Source organism: Canis lupus, chromosome 5 (assembly GCF_011100685.1).
Source record: "Canis lupus familiaris isolate Mischka breed German Shepherd chromosome 5, alternate assembly UU_Cfam_GSD_1.0, whole genome shotgun sequence".
Lineage (NCBI taxonomy): Eukaryota > Metazoa > Chordata > Mammalia > Carnivora > Canidae > Canis > Canis lupus.
Genome location: NC_049226.1, coordinates 31,962,701 through 31,979,068, shown reverse-complemented (window position 1 = coordinate 31,979,068; position 16,368 = coordinate 31,962,701). Strand labels below are relative to the sequence as shown.

General features: G+C 54.1%; 1 protein-coding gene and 1 long non-coding RNA gene across 4 annotated transcripts; one reads left to right on the top strand and one right to left on the bottom strand.

Moving 5' to 3' along the window:
* Positions 1 to 3,316: 3,316 nt before the first annotated feature.
* LOC119871840 lies at positions 3,317 to 5,464 on the bottom strand. Its single transcript, XR_005359448.1, has 3 exons — positions 5,030 to 5,464; positions 3,565 to 3,649; positions 3,317 to 3,376 (listed from the first exon to the last, which is right to left on the bottom strand). It is a non-coding gene; the product is annotated as an uncharacterized LOC119871840 (long non-coding RNA).
* PLD2 (phospholipase D2) lies at positions 4,018 to 15,573 on the top strand. 3 transcript variants are annotated; one of them, XM_038536572.1, is made up of 25 exons: positions 4,018 to 4,093; positions 4,549 to 4,658; positions 4,745 to 4,875; positions 4,980 to 5,122; positions 5,503 to 5,611; positions 5,701 to 5,766; positions 5,916 to 5,974; positions 6,154 to 6,246; positions 6,339 to 6,491; positions 6,961 to 7,110; positions 10,053 to 10,136; positions 10,259 to 10,337; positions 11,097 to 11,207; positions 11,389 to 11,559; positions 11,891 to 12,017; positions 12,182 to 12,300; positions 12,375 to 12,488; positions 12,615 to 12,719; positions 12,901 to 12,989; positions 13,069 to 13,182; positions 13,352 to 13,401; positions 13,607 to 13,741; positions 13,913 to 14,066; positions 14,424 to 14,538; positions 14,797 to 15,573. In XM_038536572.1, the coding sequence occupies exons 2-25, from the start codon at positions 4,550 to 4,552 to the stop codon at positions 15,019 to 15,021; spliced, it is 2,805 nt and encodes a 934-aa protein (XP_038392500.1). In that variant the 5' UTR covers positions 4,018 to 4,093; position 4,549; the 3' UTR covers positions 15,022 to 15,573. The 3 variants fall into 3 exon arrangements, with proteins under 3 accessions (XP_038392500.1, XP_038392501.1, XP_038392502.1); XM_038536573.1 differs by lacking the exon at positions 12,375 to 12,488; XM_038536574.1 differs by lacking the exon at positions 14,797 to 15,573 and having other exon boundaries at positions 14,323 to 14,463.
* Positions 15,574 to 16,368: the final 795 nt, after the last annotated feature.

Sequence of the window (16,368 nt, the reverse complement as noted above, 5' to 3'; positions counted from 1 at the left end):
GGCTTCCTTCAGCATAACGGCCTGGAAGTTCACCCCAATTGGAAGTATTTGCAGTTTACTTGTGTTTCTTGTAATATTAGTTTTATTGATATAATGACATGCTGTAAAATTCATCCATTTAAGGTATAGGAGTCAGTGGTTTTTACTCGATTCACGGCTGTGCAAACATCACAACTAATTGTGTGACATTTTCATCACCTTCGAGAGAAACCCTATGCCCACTGCGAGTCACTCCCCTGTTCTTTCTCCCCAGCGGGTGGCAAACACTAAAATACCTTCTGTCTCTACAGATTTCATAGAAATGAAATCATACGATATGTGGTCCTTTGTGTCTGACTCCTTTCACTTAGCATTGTGTTTTCTTTTTTTTTTTAAAGATTTTATTTATTTATTAATGAGAGACACAGAGAGGCAGAGACACAAGCAGAGAGAGAAGCAGGCCCCCTGTGGGGAGCCCAACGTGGGACTCGATCCCAGGACCCCGGGGTCACACCCTGAGCCCAAGGCAGATGCTCAACTGAGTATACCCCCTGTGCTGAACAGAGTTCAATCTCAGGGCTCTGAGATCATGATCCGAGCTGAAATCAAGAGTCAGACTTTCAACCGATTGAGCCACACAGATATCTATGTTCATTTTGTTTTTTAGATTCTGCATATAAGTGAAATCATATGATATTTGACTTTCTGTCTTATTTCACTTAGCATCATAACCTCTAGATCCATCCATGTTGTTACAAGTGGCAAGATCTCATTCCTTTTCATGGTTAATATTCCGGTGTGTGTGTGTGTGTGTGTGTGTGTGTGTGTGTGTGTATTCCACATCTTCTTTATACATTCATCAATCCAAGGACATTTAGGTTGTAAAAAATGCTGCTATAAACATGAGGGTGCATATCTCTTTTCAAATTAGTGTTCTTCTTTTTTAAAAAATACTTTATTTATTTGACAGAAAGCATAAGCAGGGGGAATGGCACAGGGAGAGGGAGCAGCAGATTCTCTGCTGAGCAGAAAGCTCTATGCAGGGGTCCATGTGTGGCTAGATCCCAGGACTCTGGGATCATGACCTGAGCCCAAGGCAGGTGCTTCACGGATGGAGACCTCCAGGCGCCCCTAGTGTTTTCATTTCTTTTTTTTTTTTAATTTTTATTTATGATAGTCACAGAGAGAGAGAGAGGCAGAGACACAGGCAGAGGGAGAAGCAGGCTCCATGCACCGGGAGCCCAACGTGGGACTCGATCCTGGGTCTCCAGGATCGCACCCTGGGCCAAAGGCAGGCGCCAAACCGCTGCGCCACCCAGGGATCCCTGTTTTCAATTCTATGGATAAATACCCAGTAGTGAAATTACTGGATCATGTCGTATGGTCGCTCTACTTTTAATTTTTTGAGGACCCTCTCCGTATTATTCCCCAGTAGCCACAGCAATTTACATTCCCACCAACAGTGCATGCAGGTTCCTTTTACTCCACATCCTCACCAACACCTGTTATTTCTTATCCTTTTTATTTTAGCCATTCTGACAGGTATGAGGTGGTATCTCATTGTGGTTTTGATCTGCATTTCCTGATGATGAGTGATGGCGAACATCTATCTTTCCATGTGCCTCTTGACTATTTGTATGTCTTCTTCGGGAAAATGTCTATTCAGGTCCTCTGCCCATGTTTAAATCAGATTATGTTTCTTGGTGTTGAGTTGTAAAAGTTGTTGGCCTGGCATGGAGGCCGACTTGGGGGTTGAACTGAAGACCCCGGGATCAAGACCTGAGCTGAAATCAAGACTCAGATGCTTAAAGAACTAAGCCACCAGGCACCTGTATAAGTTCTTTATATATTTTGGATACTAACCCTTTATTGGATATGTCACTCACAAGTATCTTCTCTCCTGTTCAGTAGGTTGTCTTTTAGTTGTATTGCTTGTTTCCTGTGCTTCTCATTTTGACAAAATCCCAATAGTGTATCTTTACTTTTGTTTCTCTTGCCTCAGGAGACATATCTAGAAAGAAGTTGCTACACCTGATGTCAGAGAAATTACTGCCTGTGTTCTCTTAAGGGTTTTATGGTTTCAGGCCTCACATTTAGGCCCTTCATCCAGTTGAGTATATTTTTTGTGTATGGTGTGAGAAAGTGGTCCTGTTTTCCTAGCACCATTTATTGAAGGACTATCTTTTTCCCATCAGATATTCTTGCATCCTTTGTCACGGATTAATTGACCACATAGGTGTGGGTTTATTTCTGGGCTTTCTATTCTGTTCCATTGACCTCCATGTCTATTTTTGTGCTAGTGCCATACTGTTTGGATTATATAGCACTCAATGCTTAACATCTGAGGAACTGTCTTCCAAGGTGGCTGTACCATTTTATACTTTATTTGCTTTCATAAATGAGTCATAGTATATTACCACAAATTAATCATAATTAAAAACTTCTTCTCTTTAAAAAGCACCATTATTTTATTTTTTTTAAGATTTTATCTATTTATTCGTGAGAGACAGAGAGAGGCAGAGACACAGGCAGAGGGAGAAGCAGGCTCCATGCAGGGAGCCTGATGTGGTACTCAATCCCGAGGCTCCAGGATCACACCCTGGGCCAAAGGCAGGCACTAAACCCTGGAGCCACCCACGGATCCTCAGCACCATTATTTTAAACACAGAAGCCACATCCTGTGAAGAAGTGTTTACAACACCCATATCTGATAAAGGATATGAATAGAAAATATAGGGGTGCCTGGCTGGCTCAGTTGGTAGAGCCTTTGACTCTTGGTCTCAGGATCCTGAGTTCAAGGCCCATGTTGGGTGTGGAGCCCACCTAAAAAAACAAGAAAATAAAGAAAAAAATACAAAATGCGTAAAGAACTCATAATTCAATGATAAGACAACGTGGTTTTTAAAAAAATTAGCCAAAAGACTGGAACAGACACTGGGCAAAAGAGGATACACGAATGGCCAATATGCACAGGAAACATGGTTAGCATCAACTGAGCATCCAAGGAATGCAGATAAAACCACAGTGATTTTCTACTTTACACTCAAACCCCAAATACACGTACTACACCACCCGGCAGCTCCACTCCTAGAAACGAAAACGCATAGTTACCCGTTCACCCCCAAAGTTAGGAGTCTTCATGTTCTGTCTCCCTTTCTGATATTTCCTATCCATTTCTTCTCCCTTCCCTTCTATTCCCTTTCACTATTACTTATATTCCCCAAATGAATGAGACCATACAATGTTTGTCCTTCTCCGATTGACTTACTTCACTCAGCATAATACCCTCCAGTTCCATCCACGTCGAAGCAAATGGTGGGTATTTGTCGTTTCTAATGGCTGAGGAATATACTGAGGGGGCGGGGGGCACTTGACGGGATCAGCACTGGGTGTTATTCTGTATGTTGGCAAATTGAACACCAATAAAAAATAAATTTATTATTAAAAGAAAAGAAAGAAAAGAAAAGAAAGAAAAGAAAAGAAAAGAAAGAAAAGAAAAGAAAAGAAAAGAAAAGAAAAGAAAAGAAAAGAAAAGAAAAGAAAAGAAAAAAAAGAAAAGAAAAGGCATAGTTACCCAAGACTTACACAGGAATGTTAATGGGAGTTTTATCGCAACATCCGAGAAACAACCCGGATGTCCATCAAGCCGGGAGACAAGGAGACCTGCATTCTTAAAAAGACGGTAGATCTTGTCTTTCAGGGCCTGAGAGCCTCGGGTCTGCCCCCGGAGCGTCGGGCCCGGGAGCCGGCGGGGCTGCGGTCTGGGCCCCGAGGCCCGCGCGGGGTCCGGCACCGGCCGAGGGCGCAGGAGACGCACGCAGGCGGGCGCGCACCCCCGGGCCCGGGGCTGCAGCCCTCCCGCCCCGCGGCACCCCCCGCTCTGTCACCCCCCGTGAAGCCCCCTTGTCCGCCCCAGGGGCTGGGCCGGGCGGGAGCGGGCGGCGCGGCGGCGGGGCCGACGGGGCGGGCGCGGAGGTGAGGCGGGCGATCCGCCCCCGGGGGCCGGCCCTGAGCGCCCGCCCCGCCCCGCCCCGCCCCGCCGCCGGGTGTGGGCCCCGCGGGCCGCGCCGCTCCCTCGGCTGGCGGACCCGCGCGGGCACCCGCTCGGGCTACGGTGAGGGCGGGGGAGGGGCCCGCGGTGGCGGGGGAGGCGGGCGCCGGGGGGGCGCGGGGCTGCGGACTCAGCCGCACGCCGAGATTTCGGGGTTTCCCTCCCGGGCGGGGCGCACGGAACTTCCTCCTTGCCCCCGGACCCCTCTTGCTTCCCGCCCGGCCCGGCCCGATCTGGCCCCCGGCGGCCCCGGGCCCCCGGCGACCCCTTGGCCTTGGCTTCTGCTCTGCTCCGGTTCGGGGGTGGGGGGCGCCCCGCGGGCCTGGTGGGAGTTCCAGGGAGCGCCGGGTCCGGGCCGGGAGGCGGGGCTGAGCGGTTCTGGATGCGGGAACCGGGTGCCGGGTGGAGATCAGAGGCGGGTTGGCGGGGCGCTCCACCCCGACTAGGAAGCGGGGCTGGGGGGGCGGAGGCGGGGCTGCAGGGCTGATCGGCCCCCTGAGGCCTCCCCACGCTCCTAGGATGGCAGCCACCCCCGACAGCCTCTTCCCCTCCGGGGGCGACCTGGACTCCAGCCAGTTGCAAATGGAGCCGGATGAAGTGGACACGCTGCGAGAGGGCGAGGACCCCGGTACGCGGTGGGTGGGGGGCACGGCACAGGACGGGAGGGCCGAGACAGACCTCCCGGGGTCTACACTCCTGCACTTTTTCTCCTAGCTGACCGGATGCACCCTTTTCTGGCCATCTATGACCTGCAGCCTCTGAAAATGCACCCGCTGGTGTTCGCCCCTGGGGTCCCCGTCACGGCCCAGGTGGTCGGCACTGAAAGATACACCAGCGGATCCAAGGTGGCCGGGCTGGGAATGGGGGGGCTGGGAATGGGGGGGCTGGCCAGAGGAGGGGGGCCGCCACCCAGGCCCGGGCCCACCACTCAAGTTGTCCCTCCCCCCAGGTGGGAACCTGCACTCTGTATTCTGTCCGCCTGACTCATGGAGCCTTTACCTGGACCACCAAAAAGAAGTTCCGTCATTTCCAGGAGCTGCATCGGGACCTTCTGAGACACAAAGTCTTGATGACGCTGCTCCCTCTGGCGCGGTAAGGGGACCGGCCTGCTTCCTGGCAAAGGCAGGTGCCCCCGAGCCCCTGCTTTCTGCCTGTCGCACCCCCAGGCCTCAACTGGCCCGCCCCAGCTACTTAATTCCCCCATCAGGCCACCCGGCCCCTTCCCCTGCCCCTCAGTTACCAGGAAACCTTCCCAGCCCAGCTCTCCCTGCCCATGATGCTGTGCCAATATCTCAGCCGGGCTGGGTGCCCAAAATGCCCTTGGCAGACTCCCTCCTTTTCTTGTCTCTGTTTTCAGGAAGGGGGCCTTCTGGCAGCCTCTGGGCCTCCCCCTGGATCTCTAGGGCTTCAGAAATACAGGCTCCCAGCTGTCCCACTCCTCCTTGACACCTCCCCCACCATGTCATCCACAGCTTTGGCGTGGCCCATCCTCCTGCCCGGGAGGCAGCAGCCGACCGAGAGATACCCTCTCTGCCACGAGTAGGTCCTGAGGGCTCCACCAGACATGCGTCCAGCAAACAGGTGCAATCAGATGCCAGGTCCTCTGGGAAGGCATTTGGTGTGCAAATGGTTCTGGTTGCATCTGTCTGTGTCTCTCACTCCTGCTTCAGAAATACCTGGAGAATTATCTCAACCGCCTCCTGACCATGTCTTTCTACCGCAACTACCATGCCATGGTAAAGCCCCGGGGGGTGGGTACTTGTGCTTTTTAAGGGGGAGCGGTAAAAGCAGACCTCCGCAGGGAAGGGACAGAGGACTCCGGGCTGTCGGGTCTGCAGAGCTGAGCCCCACAGTCTCTCCTCTGAACCTCTGTCTTCCTCTGCAGACAGAATTCCTAGAAGTCAGTCGGCTGTCCTTTATCCCAGACCTTGGCTCCAAGGGACTGTGAGTGTCCGACACCCCTCACCCCACCCCCCTGAACCCTGTGGATCCCTGACTGCCTGAGGATGGGGAAAGAATTGCAGGGTAGGGGGTAGAGGGGTGGTAGCAGGGCTCTGGATTCCTTTTCCGGGCACATCTCCTCCTGATTTTTGGGCAGCATCTCCTCCTGATTTTCCCCACAGGGAGGGAGTGATCCGGAAGCGCTCAGGTGGCCACCGAGTTCCTGGCCTCACGTGCTGTGGCCGAGACCAAGTTTGTTATCGCTGGTCCAAGAGGTGGGTCCCAGAGTGGAGCCCCTGGGCAGTGGGAGGGGTGAGGAAGGAGAGCCCTGGGGCCGGGAGGAACGGATGGAGCCCTTCCGCTCCAGGTGGCTGGTGGTGAAGGACTCCTTTCTGCTGTATATGTGCCTCGAGACGGGCAGCATCTCCTTTGTTCAGCTCTTCGACCCCGGCTTTGAGGTCCAGGTGGGGAAAAGGAGCACAGAGGCGCGCTACGGGGTCAGAATTGACACCTCCCACAGGTAAGGCCTCCCAGTGTGCGCGGACACCTGATGAGCAAACAGCCCTGGTGGAGGGGGGCAGTGAGTGGAAGGGAAGGAAGGAAGGGTTTCCACCCATGGAGCTGGCCCTGATTTGTAACCAAGGAACTGGTCTGGCCACATGCCTGGGACTGCTCTTGTGAGCCAGGGGCCCAGAGAGAGGGGGTTGAGTATAAACACTGGCCTTCCCAGAGAGACTCTTGATGCAAAAGAAGAGGGACTCCATTTATTCATTCATTCAACAAACCCAAGTGCCGGGTGCAAATCTCAGTCCATGCCAGCGACCCAGCTGTGTATAAGGCAGAGACGTGCCTTGTCCAGGTAGAGTTGTGAACGAGGGATTCCAGGAGGAATGGGAAAGAGGGGACAGCCCAAAATGGCAGGTGTCTCCCTGGGAGGGCCAGGGGCATTAAGGGTGAGGGCTGGGGTCCATCTCGATCTTTCTGCTCAGGTCTCTGATTCTCAAGTGCGGCAGCTACCGGCAGGCCCGGTGGTGGGGCCAGGAGATCACGGAGTTGGCCCAGGGCCCGGGCAGAGACTTCATACAGCTGCACCGGCATGACAGCTATGCCCCACCTCGGCCTGCGACCTTGGCCCGGTGGTGAGACACTGACATCCCTCGGAGCTTCCCTGTGGGCTTCTGGACGTACTTGCTGTTTTCTGAGTCCTTGGTCCTCTTTCATCTCCTCTGACCTCCATTTGACCTCTGACCACACTGCAATCTTATTTCCCTCCAGTCTCTCTGACCCCCATACTCGGTAATCTCTTGTGATCCTGACTTCTCTGACCTCCTGTGACCCTTTAAAAAAAAATATTTATCTGAGAAAGAGAGACAGCAAGAGAGAGCATGAGTGGGGAGACAAGGGAGAAGCATATTACCTGCAGAGCAGGGAACCCAATATGGGACTTGATCCCGGGACCCTGGGATCACAACCTGAGTCAAAGGCAGATGCTCAACCACTGAGCCATCTAGGCATCCCTCCTGTGACCTTATTTATTTTATTTTTTAAAGAGATTTTACTTATTTATTCATGAGAGACACACACAGAGAGATGCAGAGACACAGGCAGAAGGAGAAGCAGGCTCCATGTAGGAAGCCCGATGCGGCACTCAATCCCAGGACCCCGGGATGACAACCTGAGCCAAAGGCAGATGCTCCACTGTTGAGCCCCCCAGGCATCCCTCCTGTGAACTTTTTTTACCACCTTTGTGCCACAGTCTCTCTCTGTGCCTTATGATCCCTCCAAAACTCATTCATTCATTCAATAAACATTTTCTAAGCACCTACTATGTGCCAGGCCTGGTGGCAGGAATAAGACTCCCCACTAGGTGATTCAACATGAAACACTGGAAAGTTGCCATTCTGGAGGTAGATGCGGGACACTGAGCATAGAGGGGAACCCCTATTCCCACAGGGGGAGAGTGGAGCTGGGGCAGGGGTTGCTGAGCAGAGGTGACTGAGCTTCCTCACGAGCAGAAGGGAGGCAGGGAAGCATTTTCTCCTGGACGTGGTATTGACATTTAGTTAGATTTATTTATTTGAGAGCGAGTAAAAGAGAGCAAGAGCACGAGCGGGGGGAGAGGGAGAGGAAGAAGCAGACTCCCCACCGAGCAGGGTGCCCAATGATGCGAGACTCAATTCCAGGACTCCAGGATCATGACCTGAGCCAAAGGCAGACGTGTAACGGCACTGAGCCCCCCAGACGCCCCCCTGACATTATTTTTATTTTTATTTTTTCTGACATTTATTTTTTAACACAAGAACTAACAGCGGATACTTAATTTATGATGCCCTTACCATGTGCTGGGAAGTGTTTGGGTGTTTTACGTGTATTATTAAATCCTCATGTGAACCCCGTGAGTGAGGCACGTACAATTGTTACCTCCATTCTACAGATGGGAACATGGAGGCAAGGAGAAGTTCAGGAGCTTGCCCTTAAGGAACTTCACCTCGTGAACTGTGGAACTGGGGTTCAAATCCAGGCAGTCCCAGCCACGACCCTGCTTGTCACCATCACACTAGACTACTAGTTCTTAAAAAACCAAACAGGGGGCACCCGGCTGGCTCAGTTGGTGGAGCGTGTGACTCCTGCTCTCATAGTCGAGAGTTCGAGCCCCATGTTGGGTGTAGAGATTGCTTCAAAAGAGAAAATCCTTAAAAAATACAAAAATGAAAAAAAATACAAAAATGAAATAAAAAGTCAAACAACACGGAAGCATATTAATTAAAACATTTAAGTTCCTGTTGATTGAACAACTGATACGGCCCAGCCACTTCTCCCTACGCGTCCCCAACAACCCATTTCTCTCCCCAGAAGTAATCCTCACAGTAGTCTCGTATTTATCTTCTCAGCTCTTTGCCTGCATGGGCTTATCCATGCATGTTACTTTTTGTTTTACTGTAAATAAGATCACGCACTTGCTTATGTGGAGCTTTTTTTTCTTTTTTTTCCATTTGTGTGTTAGAGGTTAGGCATTTAGGTTATTTCTCATTTTATTTTGAAGATTTTTTTAATTATTATTTTTTTATTCGAGAGAGAGTGAGCATGAGTGGGGCAAGAACAGAGGCAGAGGGAAAAGCAGACTCTCCGTTGGGCAGAGGTCCTCCACACAGGACTTGATCCCAGGACCTGAGCTGAAGGCAGATGCGTCACTGACTCAGCCACCCAGGCAGCCTGGTTATTTATCATTTTATTTTTATTTTTTTTAAGATTTTATTTATTTGTGAGAGACACATAGACACAGAGGCAGAAACACAAGTAGAGGGAGAAGCAGGCTCCCTTTGGGGAGCCCAATGTGGTACCTGATCCCAAGATCCCAGGATCATGCCCTGAGCAGAAGGCAGATGCTCAACCCTTGAGCCCCCAGGCGTCCCTTATTTCTCATTTTAAACAATGCTGCAGTGAACACAATCTTTGTCTAAGCATTTATTAGGATGCATTCCCAGAAATAGAACGACTGTGTGCAATGGTATTAAAGGGTATGTGTGTTTGATATTCTGAGAGACCGCCAAAGGGTCCTCTAAAAAGGCTATAACCAAGGTATATTCCCATAGTCTATGAGAACACTCACTATTCCACATGCTAATATTGAACTCTGTGCTAATCTTGTGGACTAGAGACATCTTATTTCCTCTTATTATCAATTTCCTTCCTTACTAACGAGATTGAACATCTTTTCCTATGGCTGACCATTTTAATTTCCTCTGTGAACCGACAATTCGTATTCTTTGCTCACTTTTCAGTTTGCTCGGATGTCTTTTCCTTATTGACTGGTTGGAACTCTTTATGTATGATGTATGAACCCTTCCAATCTTTAGTCATATTCTTCAGCTTATTGTGTCTTTTGTAATTTTTAACTTCATTTAGCTTATTCTGGCAAATCTGTTGTACCTTGATACATCCAATACCACCTTACTTCTCCGATCACTCTTGGTCTTTGACCCTGCTGTCACCTCTGATCCATGGCTGTCTTCTGGTCTTCACTATCCAGAGCATTCTGGCTTCTGACTCCCCTGACCTCCTTGGCTTGGCCTCCCCCCAGGTTTGTGAATGGGGCAGGTTACTTTGCTGCTGTGGCAGATGCCATCTTGCAAGCTCAAGAGGAGATTTTCATCACAGATTGGTGGTGAGTAAGGGAAAAGCTCCAACAGGAAGGGGGCAGGATAGGGCCTGCAAAGGGAGGGGACCGGGCGGAGTGGCTGCTTGCTGGGGCTTAGCCTGCCCCTTGCCCTCTGCTCTGGATCCCAGGTTGAGTCCTGAGATTTACCTGAAGCGTCCTGCCCATTCTGATGACTGGAGACTGGACATTATGCTCAAGAAGAAGGCGGTGAGGAGAGGAGTCAGGCTGGAGAGGAGGCGTGCGGGGGGTGCCCTTGGGTGGAGGTGGGTTAGAAGGGACTGCAGCGTGGGAGAAGGTCGGGAGTCTGAGGCTTTGCGGGAGGAAACATGTCTCTCCTGGCTCGGTGTCTGGCACATATCACCTCTTTTTCCTCCCTGAGGAGCACGTACGCCTCCCTCTTCACCTTCTTCCTCTACCTGGTGTAGACTTCTCTCCCAGGACGTATTACACTCTGTTGCATTAGCTAGGGGTGTTCATATCTGCCTTCCTCACTGCACTAATATCACTAGATTCAGTCCAAGGCACGATGTCTGCCATTTGGGGGACATCCGTGGATGTTAATGGCCGGACAGAAGGAGGATAGCGAGTGGGGGCCGGGGGATGGATGGATGGATGATGAAGGGGAGATGGATGGAAGGATGAGAGGTTGTTCAGGGAGGAGGCGGTCAACAGGACCGGGGCGGGTAGATGGATGATGGGCGGTACACAAACCGGTGAGTAGATGGTTGGGAAGATGGGTGGTGAGATCATGAGAGGCAGGTGAGGAGCTGTATGGATGGGTGAGCAGGTCAGGGGGTCAGCGGGTCGCTCAGCCCCCATTGCTAAGTTTGCTGTGAGCGTCAAAGCAGGGTATGAGCAGGGAGGGACATATGGGAACCCCGAGCACAGGGCAGGGCTTGTGAGGATGGAAAGGGGCCATTGTGAGGGAGGCATTAGGATCTGATCCCCCCTTCCACTTGCCACCAGGAGGAGGGTGTCCGTGTGTCCGTCCTGCTGTTTAAGGAAGTGGAACTGGCCTTGGGCATTAACAGTGGCTATAGCAAGAGGGCTCTGATGCTGCTCCACCCTAACATAAAGGTGACCTTCGGGGCTCAGAGAACCCCCCCAAAGTACAGCCCTCCTTGTCAGGCTCCTGTGTCCCCTCAGCCTTTCCTTTCCTTGAACATCCCATCCTTCCATCATCCTGTTCTCCCTCCTGACACCTCCTGTCTCCTCTCATCTTGGCCCACCCTCATGAACTCCTGCACATCTGCTCCAGGTAATGCGCCACCCGGACCAGGTGACACTGTGGGCCCATCATGAAAAGCTCCTGGTCGTGGACCAAGTAGTGGCCTTCTTGGGGGGGCTGGACCTCGCCTACGGCCGCTGGGATGACCTACACTACCGACTCACTGACCTCGGGGACCCCTCTGAACCTGCTGCCACACAGGTAACCCTCTAGGCCTTCCTATGCACCTCACCCCTACCAAACACAGCCTTGCATTGATGCACACCTCGTCCCCCTCCAGTCATTCCAAGTGCTGCCCATGTTGGGTTGCTCTTCCTGGGACTCCAGGAAGGTGATTCGAAGTAGACCCAGTCCCACCTGACCCCCATGACCCCTCCAAGCTCCTCTAGGGTAGTGAATGCAGCTGAAGGGGGGCCCGGTCCCACTCTCTCTGTCTCTCTGTCTCTTGGTGCTCCTCCCTTCTCTCTGGCCCGGGCTCTGTGTGGCCCCCATGATCTCTCCTTGCCTCTGGCATGGGTATGTCCCCCTACAGCCTCCCACCCTGGGCTTGGACTGTCCTGGCACCCCAGACCTCTCGCAAAACCGATTCTTCTGGCTGGGCAAAGACTACAGCAATCTTATCGTTAAAGACTGGGTGCAACTGGATCGGCCTTTTGAGGGTGAGGGTCCCCTCCTCCAAAGCTCCCAAGAGCTGGGACTAGGGGTAGACGTTGGGGCTGGGACTGAACAGGATGAGCTGGGTCAAGGCTCCTCATCCTCCCTTTCCTGATGGTCTCCAAGAGACCATCTCCGACCTTGCCCCTGATTCTTCCGGGACCCCCAGATTTCATTGACAGGGAGACTACCCCCCGGATGCCATGGCGGGACGTTGGGGTGGCTGTCCATGGTCTGCCTGCCCGGGACCTGGCCCGGCACTTCATCCAGCGCTGGAACTTCACCAAGGTGCTCTCTCCCTCCTGGGGGGCTGGTTCTGGGAAAGACTCACGCCCCCACTGACTGCCATCCCTCCACCCAAGACTACCAAGGCCAAGTACAAGATACCCATGTATCCCTACCTGCTGCCCAAATCCACCAGCACTGCAGACCAGCTCCCCTTCACGCTCCCAGGGGGGCAGTGCGCCACCGTGCAGGTGAGGCTCCCTGTTTCAACCGGTCCTCATCCCTCCCTCCCCTTCAGCCCAGTGCCCCCACCCATTCTCCGGGACCTGAGTGCCCCCCCGGGGTCGGGAGCCACATCATATTCTCTGTCCCCCCAGGTCTTGCGGTCAGTGGACCGCTGGTCAGCGGGGACTTTGGAGAGTTCTATCCTCAATGCCTACCTACACACCATCAGGGAGAGCCAGCACTTTCTGTACATCGAGGTGTGACGGGGGTGGGGTGGGGGGCAGAGAAGGAAGGGGGTGTCCGAGGAGAGGGACGAGGCTAGCTGTGGAGTCAGCCCTGGGAGGCGAGGGGAGTTGTGGGGGAGTAGCTGGTGTGGCGGGAGCCTGGGGCTGGGGCAGTGGCCCCACAGCGGACGCCTGTTTTTGCTCCCTGCCCCAGAATCAGTTCTTCATCAGCTGCTCCGATGGGCGGACAGTTCTGAACAAAGTGGGCGATGAGATTGTGGACAGAATCCTGAAGGCCCACAAGTAAGGTGGACTCTGAGGGAGGATGGGCTGTGGGCGTGGCTTGGTCTGGTCCCGCCTCTGACCCCGCCCCCTCCCACAGACTGGGGCAGTGCTTTCGTGTCTACGTGCTTCTGCCGCTGCTGCCGGGGTTTGAAGGTGACATCACTACAGGTGGTGGGAACTCCATCCAGGCCATTCTGCACTTCACTTACAGGTGACTCTGCCTCTCCGTGGCCGTGCGCCCTGCCCCGACTCTGCCCCGATCCCTTTCTGCTGGACTGTTGAGGTCCACCCTTCTCCGACATAACCCATCCACCACCGCGCCCTCGCCGCCCCCCCACCCCCCGCAGCCTCCACCTCTCTCACCCTCTCTTTTCCCTCAGGACCCTATGCCGTGGGGAATATTCGATCCTCCATCGCCTCAAAGCAGCCAGTGAGTGCTGGGGGGCGGCGGGGCGGGGGGTTCAAGCCCTGGACCCCTGGGCGGGGAGGGGCCTCCTGTTCTTGCAAGGTTCTGGGGCTGCTGCTCTGAGACCACAGGTAGCATTTGACTTGTAGGGAGAAACGGGGAGGTAGCTGGGACGGGGTTCCACCTGCGCATGAGGGGACGTCTCAGCATCCCCCCATCTTTCTCACAGTGGGGACAGCGTGGCGGGACTACATGTCCATCTGTGGGCTTCGCACACATGGAGAGCTGGGCGGGCACCCAGTCTCGGAGCTTATCTACATCCACAGCAAGATGCTCATCGCGGATGACCGGACCGTCATCATTGGTCAGTCCTGCATCTGGACCCCTGACAGGGACTAGAGGAGGGTGGGGAGAGGTGGAGCAGGGCCCTCCGGGGTAAAGGGGCGATGGAGACTGGCTAGTCCTCTGGTAGAGGTGATGGGGCAGGGGCCGCCCTGGGCTCAGGCAGACGCAGTGTGTCCTGTGCCCATCCCAGGCTCTGCCAACATCAATGATCGGAGCTTGCTGGGGAAGCGGGACAGTGAACTGGCCGTGCTGATCGAGGACACGGAGATGGAGCCTTCTCTCATGGACGGTGCAGAATATCAGGCCGGCAGGTTTGCCTTGAGCTTGCGGAAGCATTGCTTCAGGTAGAACGTCATGTGGTGCTGTGGGCATGTGGTGCTGTGGGCGGTGCAAGCCGGGAGGGGGCGGTCTGCCTTCTGAGTAGGTATGAGGATGGCTTACAGGTAGTATGGAGGCCCCCCCGCTGGTTTAGGGTACCAGCAAAGTAGGTCTAAAAAAAAGAGAGAGAGAGAGAAGATAATTTTTTTTAAGTGTCAAAGTAATGGCCAGAGACTAAAAAGTTCTACTGGACTCGTTTACACTTATTTTATTGTTTAACAGTGTGTTTATTTCGAATCACCTGGGCGGGCACCACAGAACTTTTCTAGCATCCAGGCTCTCCAAGGGTCTTCCTTTGACCTTGTGGGGACCCTTTCCCGTAGTGTGATTCTGGGGGCAGATGCCCGGCCAGACCTGGATCTACGAGACCCTGTGTGTGATGACTTCTTCCAGCTGTGGCAAGACACAGCTGAGAGCAATGCCAACATCTATGAGCAGGTGGGCACTGGGGGGGGAGGGGGCTGGCTGAGCAGAAATCCAGGAATTATCGTGTTCAGAGTGGAATGGAGAGAGCCCCGTCCCCAGCCAGTCTCAGGAAGGGGATGAGGGCTTGCGGGCGGGGGTCATGTCACAGGATTCAGTGGCTCAGGTCAGGGTATGTGGTGTGGGGACTGGGGGCATCCGGCCCAGGCGGGCTTGGACCCTTGGCAGGGTCTCTCCAGGCCTCATTGGCTTCTGTGCCCCACTGACCCCCAGATCTTCCGCTGCCTGCCATCCAATGCCACCCGCTCCCTGAGGGCACTCCGCGAGTATGTGGCCGTGGAGTCCCTGGCCACGGTCAGCCCACCTCTGGCCACGTCAGAGCTCACCCAGGTCCAGGGCCACCTGGTGCACTTTCCCCTCAAGTTCCTGGAGGATGAGTCTTTGCTGCCCCCACTGGGGAGCAAGGAAGGTGTGATGCCCCTGGAAGTGTGGACATAGCTGAGGCTCCAGCCGGAGACAGCTCACCAGCGGCTGCGCTCCCCCGAGGTGGCTCCCTGCCTCCAACCCTCAGGACTGAGGGCCGTGTCCTTTGACACCCGGGGCGGGCAGGCATGCCTGAAGGGGACCGGAGAAGTCACAGCGGACCCTCCCTTGAGAAGCAGCCGGAAGAGGACACTCCCTAGCCTGGGCCGGAGAGGCAGGAGAGAGTCCTAGGGAAGTCCATCCTGCTGCTGCCCCATTGAAACCATGGTCCTGGAGGAGAAGCCAACCTCCTGCCCAGGCTGCATGCCTGGGGAGCCTGTCACTGTAGGGGCAGCAGGCTGGGGCCTGGGCCTCCCCGTCTGTCCCTTCCTCCCCTTCCCTCAAACCCCTCCCTGCCACACCCACAGCTCCAGGGGTGGAGGGAAGCATGGAGCCTCTCCTGGCTTCAGCCCCATGGGTGGGGAGGGTGGGGTGGGGCACACACTAACTCCCTGCCCCTCCACCTGACAGATCACTAGCTTTGTATCCATTCGATAAACATTTCAGAAATAAAGGCATAGAACAGGTCCCCCGCCTCTCCCTCAGCCAAACTGGGAAGTGAGGGTTTACCTCCCACCTCCCACGCACCTGGAGCCCTGCAGCTGCGCACCTTCTCTCCTGTCCAGCTCTTGTCTCTTCCTCTGCTGCTTTGTCTCCCCTGTACTTGTGTCCGTAGTTTCAGGAGCTTGGCCCCCCCAGCTGCTGGGACCTGGGAGCTGGTGCTCACCTGCACAGGGGGAAGATGAGGATGCACAGAGAGGGGCTGGAGGGGCTGGGTCTTGGTCCTCCAGTGGCAGCTGGGAAGAGGCTCAGGGAGGACCCTTTGGGAATGGCTTGAGGGCAGGAAGGACTGGGCCCCGTATCTTGGGCTTGTCATGTGTGACCTAGCTGACCTTGTCAAGTCATATCATCTCCCAGGCTCAGGGGTCCTACCAGGAAAATGGGAATAGTATTTCACATAAATGGCTTGCTGTGAACATGTAGTCCCTGATTTAAGTATTTATTGAGCATCTACTATTGCCCAACACGGGCAAGTGCTCTGTAGCCACTTGCAGCTAGGGGTTAGCGAATGGAACAGTGCCGACAGAGGCGCTTCCCGTGACCACACGAAGTTCTGCTGGCCAGGGCCACTCCAGGGGGAGGAGACACTGCGGGTCGGGTTCAAGACCACCGCTGGGAAGCCAGCCCAGCAGCAAAGTGAGTCATGTGAAAGTTCTTGGCTTCCCAGGGCCTGTTGTGTTCACACTCTTCATCAATTTTACTTTCATGTGCTAAGAAGCGGTTTTCCATTAGGTAAACATTGCTGCACCCATGATGTTGTCT

Bases quoted from the DNA above. Each gene is read 5' to 3' on its own strand.
- PLD2 (XM_038536572.1), top strand. From the start codon at position 4,550: ATGGCAGCCACCCCCGACAGCCTCTTCCCCTCCGGGGGCGACCTGGAC. The intron at 5,123-5,502 runs GTAAGGGGACCG...TGTCATCCACAG, and splicing joins ACGCTGCTCCCTCTGGCGCG to CTTTGGCGTGGCCCATCCTC. The intron at 12,720-12,900 runs GTGTGACGGGGG...TCCCTGCCCCAG, and splicing joins AGCACTTTCTGTACATCGAG to AATCAGTTCTTCATCAGCTG.